The sequence below is a fragment of the Ictidomys tridecemlineatus genome, chromosome 7 (assembly GCF_052094955.1).
Source record: "Ictidomys tridecemlineatus isolate mIctTri1 chromosome 7, mIctTri1.hap1, whole genome shotgun sequence".
Classification (NCBI taxonomy): Eukaryota; Metazoa; Chordata; class Mammalia; order Rodentia; family Sciuridae; genus Ictidomys; species Ictidomys tridecemlineatus.
Window position 1 is genome coordinate 135,517,166 of NC_135483.1, and position 13,986 is coordinate 135,531,151.

General features: G+C 35.9%; 1 protein-coding gene and 1 long non-coding RNA gene across 11 annotated transcripts in view; one reads left to right on the forward strand and one right to left on the reverse strand.

The window, feature by feature from the left end:
* The window catches only part of LOC144365557 (uncharacterized), a 133,770-nt gene that overhangs the window by 97,162 nt on the left and 22,622 nt on the right, over positions 1-13,986 (forward strand). For all 6 annotated transcript variants that reach the window (XR_013424119.1, XR_013424122.1, XR_013424120.1 and 3 more), the window contains one exon: positions 4,259-4,517. This is a non-coding gene — a long non-coding RNA (uncharacterized LOC144365557). The remainder of the gene's footprint in view (positions 1-4,258; positions 4,518-13,986) is intronic.
* The window catches only part of Scn9a (sodium voltage-gated channel alpha subunit 9), a 174,350-nt gene that overhangs the window by 53,270 nt on the left and 107,094 nt on the right, over positions 1-13,986 (reverse strand). For 3 of the 5 annotated variants that reach the window (XM_040294411.2, XM_078017526.1, XM_005315698.5), the window contains 6 exons: positions 13,436-13,723; positions 10,870-11,241; positions 8,057-8,186; positions 6,990-7,228; positions 5,401-5,574; positions 4,253-4,609 (listed from right to left, as the gene is read on the reverse strand). In XM_040294411.2, the coding sequence (XP_040150345.2) occupies positions 4,253-4,609; positions 5,401-5,574; positions 6,990-7,228; positions 8,057-8,186; positions 10,870-11,241; positions 13,436-13,723 (1,560 nt within the window). Of the gene's footprint in view, positions 1-4,252; positions 4,610-5,400; positions 5,575-6,989; positions 7,229-8,056; positions 8,187-10,869; positions 11,242-13,435; positions 13,724-13,986 lie in introns of those variants that run through there. The other 2 variants (XM_005315699.5, XM_078017527.1) reach the window with 2 other exon arrangements.

Genomic DNA, 13,986 nt, shown 5'->3' on the forward strand with positions numbered 1-13,986 from the left:
CTTCAAACCTAAGTTAATCAAAAAGAATAAAGAAGGACACTATATACTGTTAAAAGGAACCATCCACCAACAAGACGTAACAATTATCAATTTGTATGTACCAAACAATGGAGCTGCAACATTCATAAAACAAACTCTCCTCAAGTTCAAGAGTCAAATAGACTAAAACACAATAATTATGGGTGACTTCAATACACCGCTCTCGCCATTAGACAGATCCTCTAGACAAAAGCTGAATAAAGAAACTATAGAACTCAATAGCACAATCAATAACCTAGACTTAACCGACATATATAGAATAAGCTAGCAAAGGAAGAGCATAACAACAGCAAATGTAGTAGAAGACAGGAAATAATTAAAATTAGAGCAGAAATCAACAAAATTGAAACAAAAAAAAACGTTGAAAAGAATTGATAAAACTAAAAGTTGGTTCTTTGAAAAAATAAATAAGATCCACAGGCCCTTAGCCATGCTAACGAAGAGAAGAAGAGAGAGAACACAAATTACTAACATACGGGATGGGATGGAAAAGGCAATATCACAACAGACACTACAGAAATACAGAAGATAATTAGAAAGTATTTTGAAACCCTATATTTGAATAAAAGAGAAGATAGTGAAGATATTAATACATTTCTTAAGTCATACGATCTGCCCAGATTGAGTCAGGAAGACACACACAATTTTAACAGACCAATAACAAAGGAAGAAATAGAAGAGGCCATCAAAAGACTACCAACCAAGAAAAGTCCTGGACCGGATGGGTATACAGCGGAGTTTTACAAAACCTTCAAAGAAGAATTAATACTAATACTTTTCAAGCTATTTCAAGAAATAGAGAAAGAAGGAGCTCTTCCAAATTCATTCTATGAGGCCAACATCACCCTGATCCCAAAACCAGACAAAGACACTTCAAAGAAAGAAAACTACAGACTAATATCTCTAATGAACTTGGATGCAAAAATTCTCAATAAATTCCTGGCGAATCGAATACAAAAGCATATCAAAAAAATTGTGCACCATGATCAAGTAGGATTCATCCCTGGGATGCAAGGCTGGTTCAATATATGGAAATCAATAAATACTATTCACCACATCAATAGACTTAAAGACAAGAACCATATGATCATCTTGATAGATGCAGAAAAAGCATTTGACAAAGTACAGCATCCCTTTATGTTCAAAACACTAGAAAAACTAGGGATAACAGGAACTTACCTCAACATTGTAAAAGCTATATATGCTAAACCTCAGGCTAGCATCATCCTAAATGGAGAAAAACTGAAGGCATTCCCTCTAAAATCTGGACCAAGACAGGGTTGCCCTCTATCACCACTTCTATTCAATTTAGTTCTTGAAATACTAGCCAGAGCAATTAGACAAATGAAATTAAAGGCATAAAAATAGGAAAAGAAGAACTTAAATTATCACTATTTGTGGATGACATGATAATATATTTAACAGACCCAAAAGGGTCTACAAAGAAACTGCTAGAGTTAATAAATGAATTCAGCAAAGTGGTAGGATATAAAATCAACATGCATAAATCAAAGGCATTCCTGTATATCAGCAACAAAACTTCTGAAATGGAAATTAGGAAAACCACTCTATTCACAATATCCTAAAAAAAAAAAAATACTTGGGAATCAACCTAGCATAGAGGTGAAAGATTTATACAATGAAAACTACAGAACCCTAAGGAGAGAGATAGAAGAAGATCTTAGAACATGGAAAAATGTACCCTGTTCATGGATAGGCAGAACTAACATCATCAAAATGGTGATATTACCCAAAGTTCTCCACAGGTTTAATGCGTTGCCAATTAAAATCCCAATCTACAATTTCTTGTAGAAATAGATAAAGCAATCATGAAATTTGTTTGGAAAAACAAAAGACCCAGAATAGCAAAAGCAATTCTAAGCAGGAAGTGTGAATCTGGAGGTATAGTGATACCAGAGTTCAAACTGTACTACAAAGCAATAGTAACAAAAACAGCATGGTACTGGTACCAAAACAGGTGGGTGGACCAATGGTACAGAATAGAGGACACAGAAACCAAATTACAACTTTCTTATATTTGATAAAGGGGCTAAAAGCATGTAATGGAAGAAGGATAGCATCTTCAACAAATGGTGTTGGGAAAATTGGAAATCCATATGCAACAAAATGAAACTGAATCCCTTTCTCTCGCCATGCACAAAAGTTAACTCAAAATGGATCAAGGAGCTAGATATCAAATCAGAGTCACTGCGTCTGATAGAAGAAAAAGTTGGCTACGATCTACATACTGTAGGGTCGGGCTCCAAATTCCTTAATAGGACGCTCGTAGCCCAAGAGTTAATAACAAGAATAAATAAATGGGACTTAAACTAAAAAGTTTTTTCTCAGCAAGAGAAACAATAAGAGAGGTAAATAGGGAGCCTACATCCTGGGAACATATTTTTACCCCTCACACTTCAGATAGAGCCCTAATATCCAGAATATAGAAAGAACTCAAAAAATTAAACAATAAGGTAACAAATAATCCAATCAACAAATGGGCCAAGGACCTGAACAGACACTTCACAGAGGAGGACATACAATCAATCAACAAGTACATGAAAAAATGCTCACCATCTCTAGCAGTCAGAGAAATGCAAATCAAAACCACCCTAAGATACCATCTCACTCCAGTAAGATTGGCAGCCATTATGAAGTAAAACAACAATAAGTGCTGGCGAGGATATGGAGAAAAGGGTACACTTGTACACTGCTGGTGGGACTGCAAATTGGTAAGGCCAATTTGTAAAGCAGTATGGAGATTCCTGGGAAAGCTGGGAATGGAACCACCATTTGACCCAGCTATAGCCCTCCTCGGACTATTTTCTGAGGATCTTAAAAGAGTGTACTATAGGGATACTGCCACATCAATGATCATAGCAGCACAATTCAGAATAGCTAGACTGTGGAACTAACGTAGATGCCCTTCAATAGATGAATGGATAAAAAAATGTGGCATCTATGCACAATGGAGTACTATGCAGCACTAAAAAATGACAAAATCATAGAATTTGCAGGGAAATGGATGGCATTAGAGCAGATCATGCTAAGCGAAGCTAGCCAATCTTTAAAAAACAAATGCCAAATGTCTTCTTTGATATAAAGAGAGCAACTAAGAACAGAACAGGGAGGAAGAGCATGAGGAAAAGATTAACATTAAACAAAGACGAGTGGGGGGAGAGAAAGGGAGAGAGAAGGGAAAGCATATGGAATTGGTAGGAGACCCTCAATGTTACACAACATTACATAGAAGAGGTTGTGAGGGGAAAGGGAGGGGGGAAACAAGGAAGAGAATTGAACAACAGCAGATGAGGTAGAGAGGGATGATGGGAGGGCAGGGGAGGGGGAATAGTAGGGGATAGGAAAGGTAGCAGAGTACAACAGTCACTAATATGCCATTATGTAAAAATGTGAGTGTGTAACCGATGTGATTCTGCAATTTGTATTTGGGATAAAAATGAGAGTTCATAACCCAATTGAGTCAAATGTATGAAAGATGATATGTCATGAGTTATGTAATGTTTTGAACAACCAATAATAAATAAATAAATAAATAAATATGCTGGCGGTTACCAAAACAAAAAAAATTTATATAATGTACCTGTGTCATAAAATATTCCTCTCCTTTTCTTTTCTTTTTTTCTTTCTTTCTTTTTCTTTCTTTCTTTCTTTCTTTTTTTTTTTTTGGTAACTTAAAGCTATAAAGATCCTTCTTATCTCACAGGATCATGTTAAAGAATGGGAATGACTTTGGCCTATAAGCCATAGTTTGCTGATCTTTGCTACAGATGCTAGATTTTGTGGCTATAAGGTGGTGAAACCAGTTTTCTCATTTGCTTTAGTTCATTATACCTTCATTTTTGTTATTGTTAACATAATGATGCAGTATTTACTAGTGTAGATTTTTATCTGAAAAGGCTTCATATCTTTTAAGAGACATGAAATCACAGATTTGAATCATATGACACCAGTATCAAAAAGAAAGAATAAAGTAGGAACTTTGCATATAATGAACAGGGGTTGATTTTGAGAAATATAAAAAAGGGAGATTTTTCCAGGAAAACTAAAAAAATATTTTGTTTTCTGTTCTCACTTGTATTAAAATCATCTGTATTTATTATAATATAGCTTTAAAGTCATAAAAATAACAGATTGTATTATTATAAAATAATTTCAATAGAGAATAGTAAATCTGTAAACATCTGTTACTTACCACTAGGTTTCCAATCACCATGACCATCATGTAAACAATAAGGCACATGGCTTGACCAGCAACCTCCATACAGTCCCACATGGTCTCTATCCACTCTCCACACAGCACTCGGAACACAATCAGGAAGGAGTGGAAGAAGTCGTTCATGTGCCAGCGTGGGAGCGTGCAGTCTTCATTGATCTTGCAGACACATTCTTTGTAGCTCTTTCCAAAGAGCTGCATGCCAACCACGGCAAAAATGAAGACAATGATGGCCAACACCAAGGTGAGGTTTCCCAGTGCCCCCACAGAATTGCCAATGATCTTTATTAGCATATTCAGTGTGGGCCAGGATTTTGCCAACTTGAAGACACGGAGCTAAAAGCAAATATAAATTTTAACATTATAATTATAAAAATATCAATGTTTCCATTTTTTATTTTTGTCCTAAATTTAAAGTAGACTTTAGTCCTGTAAGATTGTCATTATTATCTGATTAAAATCGATTATTCCTTTTTTCATTTTCATCTCTTTTCAATCTTTCTGTTCTTTTGTTACACTTGGCAGAATATAGCTACAACACACATTACAAAGTGTGCAATTTTAGTTCAGGATTGAAATAAAAGTTTCTTCATGTTGTTAGGTATTATTTCTTTTATAATTGATAATTTAACCTTAATTTTATTTTATAATACCTTTATAATTTTCCTCAAGCTGATATTGGGAAAAGCCTAGCATATTAGGAAAAATATGTTTTCAAAAGTCTCTTTTTGTTTTCATATCAATCAATTATTTTGGGAACAGTGAATTAATCTTAATTACCAAATCCATAAACCTAGGAACACATTATGGATGAAATATTTAAACTTCCCATTGTGAAATAAATTATTTTCCTCCTAGGTAAAAAATAATGTTTCTATTACAGTAGCATATGCTTCAAATTAAAATTAATCATATCATCAAGATCCTAAAATTAAAACATTCACATGGTTTTAGCTCTTTAACTATACTTGTTAATGAATGGACTCAGGGAAAAAAGTACAGTTTACTAAATATTTAGAGCAAATTTTTCTTATGACTCAAGACCTGAAAGGTTTAAATAATAATAATTAGGAGCCAAAAACATTCCTTCATTGCAGAGTATAAGGATAAGGTTAGTTTATATTTACCAGTCTGAATGATCGCAGAACTGATAATCCTTCCACATCTGATAGAAAAAGTTCTACTAAACTTAAAGTCACAATAAGGCTGTCAAAAATATTCCAGCCTACTTGGAAGTATTCATATGGATCCATGGCAATTAGTTTTAAAACCATTTCAGCTGCAAAAATTCCAGTGAAGACCTAAGTAAGGAATATACTTCTGTCATTTTTAGATGGCATGGAATAATACAATGATGATAATGCCTGTTTGCTTAGCACTGATTGTTCCAGATAATGTGCTACACACTTTACAAATGAATATTATTATCTCATTTAATTCTCTAAACGAAGTGTCACTCTTCTTTTACCTCCCATACAAGTATCAAAGGGTTAAAAAGATCTATGCTGTCAAATTTTATCAGCATGACATAGCATTTTAGAAGAGCACATTAAAATTCTAGAGAAGTAAAAGCTTTCACATTTAACATAGTCACTCTTTGCAAATAAGTTCATGTGGGGTCACGAGTTTGGAAGAAGATAAAAAAGAATCATGGATTGACACTGACATTTTGAGCCAAGCTTTCTTCTAATCTGACTATTCTTACAGCCATGAAGAACATGTTGACTCACTCTCAAAAGATTTATCAGTAGGAGAGAAAAACATAATTAACTGACACTGTGGCAGTTAAACTTAGACATCCCAAATTTTGATAAAAGGGCATTGCAAAACATAATTGATTCCTGACACTGGTATCAAAGGCCTCACTTGAAGTGGTAATGGCGAAAAGCTTGCTTATGAATCATTCAGGTACACTTTGACTCAAAGAATCAGACCAAAGATGGTTCAAAGGAAAACGTCTATGTCAATAAATGCTTGAGACAATTGTAAAACAATGTAGCACCAAGAGATTAGCAGGGATCAACTGAAGTTGGGATTGTGATAACAGAAAGAAAACAGGGTGAATGTCTTTTGAGTTCACAGTGATGTCGCCAACTCAGGGAGAAAGTATGGATTTGCATGATCTAGACCTCCATGAACAAGAAAAAGTAGAAGGAGAGTAGAATGCTAATTCATGGAGTTAAAGTTTTCAACTATTAGACAAAGTTCAAATGATTTGATCAAATTCATATAATTAGTATGTCACAAAATCAGGATCAAATCCAGGTCTTTGGAATTCCAAAGTCCCAGATACTTCATCACGATTATGTCAAACTAATGCATCCAGAGTAAAAAAAAAAAAAAGAAAGAAAGAAAGAAAAAGAAAAAAAATGGAGTGTGCACTAAAAAGGAAGATGCAATGTAAGTAAAAAAAAAGTATCAAAATGTCAGTGTTGACAGACATTCTGGCAGGCAAAGACCACTATTAACTTCCCAAATGATGACAAACATGTAAATAATATTATTATTTATAGAACTCAAGACTATTGCAAAATTATTTGAAAATAATAACTATAACCAGAAACTTGACCTTGCACATTTATTCATAAGGGTAAATTCTAGGTATGTATAATTATCCAGTTACAGACCCGCTGACTTAAAGAAAAAGAAAAGAAATGGCAACACTGAAAACCTATGAGAATAGCTATGGATATAGAAAACACTATAAGAGACTCACCAAATTTCCTACAGTGAGCACATGTTTGAATTCTTCAGTCATTGGGTGGTGCTCCATAGCCATAAATAATGTGTTTAAAACTATGCAAATGGTAATTGTAAGATCTACAAAAGGATCCATTACAATGAAATGGATAAACTTTTTGAATTTTATCCAATAGGGAGAGCAATTCCAGATCAAAAATGTGTGTGCAAATCTGTACCACCAAGGTGGACATTTCTGTCTGGACTCCTCAAGTTCTTGGAGAAAGAAACACAGAGAACATGAAGTTAATCAATTGTCTATTGGTAACCAGATAAACATCAGTAATACACAGTAATATTCAAACAAGGCTTGTGGCTTAAACTTTGCATAACAGTGCTGTGATACATGTATATACCACCAATACACATATGTATTCTTATGTCTTTAATCTCAAGGCAATAGTAAGAAAATTCTATACTCTTCAGAAAACCTTTTGCTAGTGTATAAGTGAAAACAATCCCCAAACAAGAGAATGGAAATAAGTGAAGGAGGAACCCACAAAACAGACATTTTACCCCATCAACTCCTTTACTTTTCTCCATAAATTTACAGGATAGTTAAAAACTTAGGGGCCATGATGAAAGTGTGTGTGGGGGGGTGAGGTGTTAGCCAACAGAAAGTTGAAACCTGAGCTACTGTGGTAGGAGGGGGTGGGAGCCGGCACATTTTTAATGTTGTTACCTTTTGACTCTCTTTGCTTATCATATGAGATAAATTCAGAGAGTAGAAGTAGTTTATAAGATTACATAGTGAAAGAATCACACAGTTCTGGGATAATTTGGCTTCCTGCATCAATCATCATTAAGTTATTTATCATTGAAAAGTTATTTCACCCAATGTTCATTCTTAATCACAGATAATGTCATCCATTTTTAAGAACATAAAAACAACTCTATCAGTTTCCCTTGATTATCTTTGTGATTACTCAAAGCCATTTTATATCCTTTGAGTTCTTCCTAAGAATATCTTGTACCTATAGGTGACCAGAATTTACATTAATTTTATTTGAGAATCTGTACTGTAAAAAGCCTATTATCACATACCTTCTACAGTGTTGGTCAATATACTTGCTCTGCTCATTGCTCTTTGTCTTAGATGGGGATCATTTAGCATATCCTCTGAAAGGAAATAAGAACTGGAACGTCTTTTTTTGTGTATTTGATTAGTTGTTCCCTAAAAAAAAAAATACTTAATTAGAGTCTTAAGAATAGAATTCTAATAAAGTATAGGTATAAAATTAAATCTTGCTTAGGTAGCTATAGTAAATAAAAGTAAAGACTAAATTGCTGGCTCAAATTATGGCTCTGCAGCTTTCTGGCTCTCAATCACAAGGGTCATTTACTTAACTCTCCATTTAATCTTGGGCAAATGAGGATCCTACCAGTACTTGCCTCATGTTCCTGTTATGAGGGTTGAAGGAATTATAACTCAAGCATATAAGTAAAATGAAACTTGATTTTACTGTAGGATGATGTCCATCTCTCTATCCTCTTGAGTATGCAATTTATTTAGATTGTTTTTACCAAGGGAGAATCCTACAGGAAAGCAGGGAGACAAAGGTGGTGGTAGCATGCCTATGATGGGGTAGAACCTCAGTCTTCTCTGATAACTTTCTCTGACTGTTCTTTTGAGCATTAACAAATGTGACTGTAATGACTGTCTCTTACCAACAAGATGGGCACCTCACGAACTGAGCCCAGCATATAATGTTGAATGACTCAACTTGAAAAGGACCCTGATGACTTATGAAAACTATAATAAAAGGGAGAATATAAGCTCCATCTGAAGCAGGTGACCAGTTCATCTCTAAAACACATTGCCATGCAGAAATATGAGCTCAGACACACAGGGTATGTTCACTTTTAAGTGAAAATGTCTGATGTTTTAAGTATGGCAACTAAATCAAACTGAAAAATCTACAATAGTTTGGTGTAGGCCAATAATACACACACTCACACATATATGCTAACACACACACATATACACAAACAACCATACAACTCTATATTCATCATCTGTTTTATAGGATATGTGAAATATATTTCACAAACATATATATATATATATATATATATATATATATGTTTTTATAGTTCATATAACATATAGTCCTTGAGTCATAAAGTTATATGGTTGTATAGCCATAATCCTGTGTATACATGCATCAAAACAGACATACAGGAATAAATATGTATACGTGTGTATGTATACACAAAGGCAGATACACAATAGCTAGAGATGACTTTATACAGCTCTCTCTATAACCACATTTTCTGTGCTATAATCTCTAAATTACTGACATTCCACAAGCAGAAAAAAATTTCACCCAACTCAAACAGGATTTTGTTGGATTAAACAAATTCTTTTTCATGTAGAAATGTCTGAAATATAGAGATTATATTATTTGCAAAACAGTGCTTTCATCTAAACTGTTAGGCCACACATTTATGCTGATTTCATTTATGATTCATCTAGTTTTGCAGTTTTAGCTTTAAGACTCATTGAGGTATCATTTTTTCCCCACGGTAAAATAAGCTCTTAAATGAAAACACTTCATTTAAAAATGTGAAATAATCTTCAAATTTCACATAAATTACATTTTATAGATTACACACATAATTGAAAAATAAAATATAACAAAAGCATGGTTTCATAGAAATTTAACATGCTCAGCTGATAAGAACACCTTGATAGAAAGGATGAAGCTGTATCAAGCAAGCAGAGAGGTCGCACAAGACCCAAGAGCACATGCATTCAGTCAAACTGAAACGTATGTGTGGCCATGGCTTTGATGGAACTTTACTCTCATGTGAAATACTGCATCGTCTGCAAATGAGAATATACCATATGTTTGAAGCTTACTGCATTAGTCAAAGCAGTTGCTGACATTTGTGATGCAGTACAACATAGTGAATGAGCTAAAGAAGTTTCCTGAACTTCCAGGAACCAGAAGGATCTCACCTTCAAGCCTAATTAGATACTTTCATCTAACCACTCAGTGACTCTGAAACTCTTGAATTTTTTTTTGTTGTTGTTGAATAGTTGTAATGTACTAGTTTTATGTTTGTTTGAATCAATATGTATTGGGTACTTTGTCAGTATTCCAGACACATATTTTTAAAAGTGAAAATAGTATGGTTAAATTTATGTAGAGGAATGAAGCATAGACATTCTGAATTCTTTTCAAGACAAGAAGCCCACTGTCTTAGAGAGTCAGTGGAGCGTGGTGGTGAAGAACACAAGCTATGAAGAGCACAGCCAGCTTGTTTAGACTTCAGAGCTATCATTGGCTGGATGAGGAAAGGGAAACTGCTTGACTTCCCTGTGCCTCAATTTTCCCATGTAAAAACAGTAATAGTAATATATCACGACATAGAGTTGTTGTAAATCCTAAATATGCATTTGTTGCTATTTTTATTTTTAATAGCTCAAATAAGAACCCTTGCTATAAGGTACATATTAAGTAGTAACCTAAAAAAGAGGGTAAAAAGTGGCAAATAATTCAAATTTCTTTATAGAAATGGGACCGATGATCCACTAGTAATATCAGCATTCTCAACATATTTTCTGTGCTGCTACATATAACTTTTATAGATTGCTCTTTAAAAGGGATGATTTATAATCTCCAATTATAACATCAAGAGATGTAAATGGGATGTAAATTATGTTTTGAATTAAATTCCTACAACATATAATATGAGGATTAAATTAACTAAATTAAAGGTGTGTTTCTATGGAGAAAGTGTTGCAAAATGCAGAGCCATTCACAGGCCAGAGAGAAGGCCCCTCTAGCAGAGACACTGATTGATGCAGGAATAAGGCTCAGCCATGCCTGAGCTATGGAAAAAGTCCTTACGCTGTCGTCAGAAGTTGCCTTATCTATTATCACCTCTGGCAGAAGCTGTCCATTGGGGAGCATGAGGGCTGAGGGTCCATCAACCAGGGAAACCACACCATTGCAGTCCACGGCACTGTGCTTCATCCCGTTCACCGGCAGCCGTGGGGGGGACCTACTGGCTTGGCTGATGTTACTGCTGCGTCGCTCCTGGGGCCTGTGGGGCAGGAACAGGGAGCCCCGTCTGCTCTCATTGTCTCCAAAAATGCTGTGCTCATCATCAGCAAATTCAGTCTCAGATCCTATATCTTTTCCTCGACCCTTGAAACTGAAAAGACTTGTTCTGCTGCTTCGCCTTCCAGAAAACAAGGAGCCACGGATGCTGAGTGGTGACTACAGAGACAAAATAAAAGATGACATGTATCTCAGAGTGCCTACCTAGAGCAGTGTTCTTTATGAATCTGCCACTGAACCCACTTGCCCAGAACGCAGGTGACTCGGTGCTGGTTAAAAGGAAATATGTTTAAAAACAAAGCAATTCAACCATAAGACAAATTCTCCCCAGGAAAGAATGAAGGAATTTGAATAGTTCATTCTTCAGGAGCAGGTAAATTGTTTAGCTCTCTACTATTATGTCTTACAGTACCCTTTCCAGTCTTTATGCACCATTCATTTTGCTATACAGACATGTCACTTAAAATATGTTGTACTGATGTCTGTCGTTTTGTTTTTCATATATCTACCCTTGCGTGCTTAATGTCAAAGCCCCATGCTGTGTGCTTCTTTGCATTACATTGCTGCAACTGGACATTATGCACTGAGAGCCCAGGTAGGCTGTGTTGAAAAGAACTTTTATCAGCAGTGAATTTACAAAGTCATGAAATGTCAGAAGTCAGAAAAAAGGCATTCATGACCAAAGTGGCAGTGGGCACACTGATATGAATCACGTCCAAGAAAAACTATTTCCACAAACCAAAACCGAATGGAAATTCTTTGAATATATCAGATTCAATTAGCATTGGTGCTTGCTATATAAAGGACAAAGGGGCAGGCACTATTAACAACAAATATGGCAAGGTCTTTGCTTTAAAACTAATAGTCCAAATGACACTTGTCATATTTCTTTTTATTGAGGTTATATGAGTTCAAGTTTCATCTCACCATCTAGATTATGAAATCTTTGAAGGTAATGAATCATTTTTGTATATAGCTGGCAGAGTATTGCAGACTTGAATGGGAGAAGCTGGAAATCTTAAATGAAGGGAAAGATGAAGAAGACAGTAATTCTGTATGAGGCACTGAGGAGCAGACTGGGAAAAGTGGAGAGGAGAGGAACATATGCAGGACAAGGGACACCTTAGCAAGGAGTGAAGAACCAGTGGTGCTATGATAGGAGGAACAAAGCACAAAATGACTTCAGTTAGAGAAAATCATGTGTGATAAGAACTAAAGACCTAAAAGTACTGAGCCTGCAGGAAAGATGAAACTCCAGCCTCCTGAACTGAGGGTGAGGGGAATAGAAGGTTGGAGAACAAAGCCCAACCCAGACAGTCAAGGAAAAGGTGTGGATCTTGTTCTATGATCAGTGGTTATTCAACAGAAGATGATTGATCTTTCTCTTCTCCCTTCTTCCGTCCTTTCCTCCCTTCCTCCTTTCTTCCTCCCTTCCTTCCTTTTCTCCTTCGTTCCTTTGAAGCTGGGCAGGGGGACAACTATATTTTCATTTTAGAAAAGTGATTTGGGGATGGAGGGAAAGGTCAGGAATAATAGAAGGAATAGGAAGAAGCAATGATTCATCTTGGAGGTTTGTGCAGAATAGAAGGCAAGAGTGCCTGAGATATGATGGTTTCAATAGGAAAATGAAAGAGGGAAAGAGAAATTCAACCAAGCAGAATTAACAGACTGTGAAGTAGTAGCTGATGAAGCTGTGGGGAGAGGATGTCAAAGGTGTCTACAGTTACAAACTGAGTGCTTGATATTCTGGTGATATCATAACCAGATGATAAAAGTGGTGATAAAAGAGAAGCTAGTTTATGATCAGTTTTAAAATCAACAAGTTATTTAAAGACATAGGCTAAATAGAACTATGAAAGTTAACTTATAATGTAAATAGTTTCTTCATCTTTTCTGTGATTCTCAGAAATATTTTGTTTAATACAATTTGATTATTGCTGGGTATGGTGTTGTACTGTTGTAATCCTGGAGAGCTGGAAGGCTGAGGCACGAGGATCACTACTTCAAAGCCACACTGGGCAACTTGGTGAGACTCTGTCTCAAAATAAAAAGTGTTGGGGATGTAGCTACGTGGTAGAGGACCCCTGGGTTCAATCCCCAGCATGACAAAAAAAGAGAAAAAGGAAAGAATATTAGATCACTAAAGAAGTTAAGACAACCAAAAATGAACAAGTCAGAAAGCTGAATGTGTCTGATTTCTTTCATAAATGTCCAGTGATACATAGGACTTTACTTAAACATCCCAAATAAACCACTCAAATTTCTCTCCTCATGGCCCTTACTCCAGCACATAGCACTGCACTCCACCGCCCCATCCAGCTCTGATGACACAATCCAGCAGTTTGGACACTACCTGATTAGGGGTGGACAGTCTCTTCTCACGTGTCCGTCTATGACCTTCCACACCAAGGTGGACACTTTTCCTTCTGATGCTCTCCTCTGATCCTGATTTGGACAGCTTCTCATCATCTCCTTTTTCCTCCCCACTGGAGAGCTTCTTCTGATTCTTTTTCCTTCTTCTGTTTTTTCTTTCTTTAGCACTTTTCGAGCTCAGTCTGGATGTTTCAGACGAACTCTCTGAGAGGCCCATTATTCTGCTTCGCCCGATGCTTGTATATTCAGCTGCTGCCACTGCTATTGCCTGTTGGGCCCAGACATTACACATGTGTCAACCACTTTCAAATTCTGCAGAAACAAAATTGCTTGGATGGGCACCTATACCCATCCATTTAATTGCACTATGCATGTGACCGTGTTCCTGTATACTATGACCAGAAAGCTTACAAGGCATATACCTGCTTCTTCTACATGGTGGTAAAATTCCAGGGTGCTTTGGAATTTAACTATGACATGCTATGAATTTGCTTACAGTATGCAAATTTAAACATTGCATGTCAAAATTTT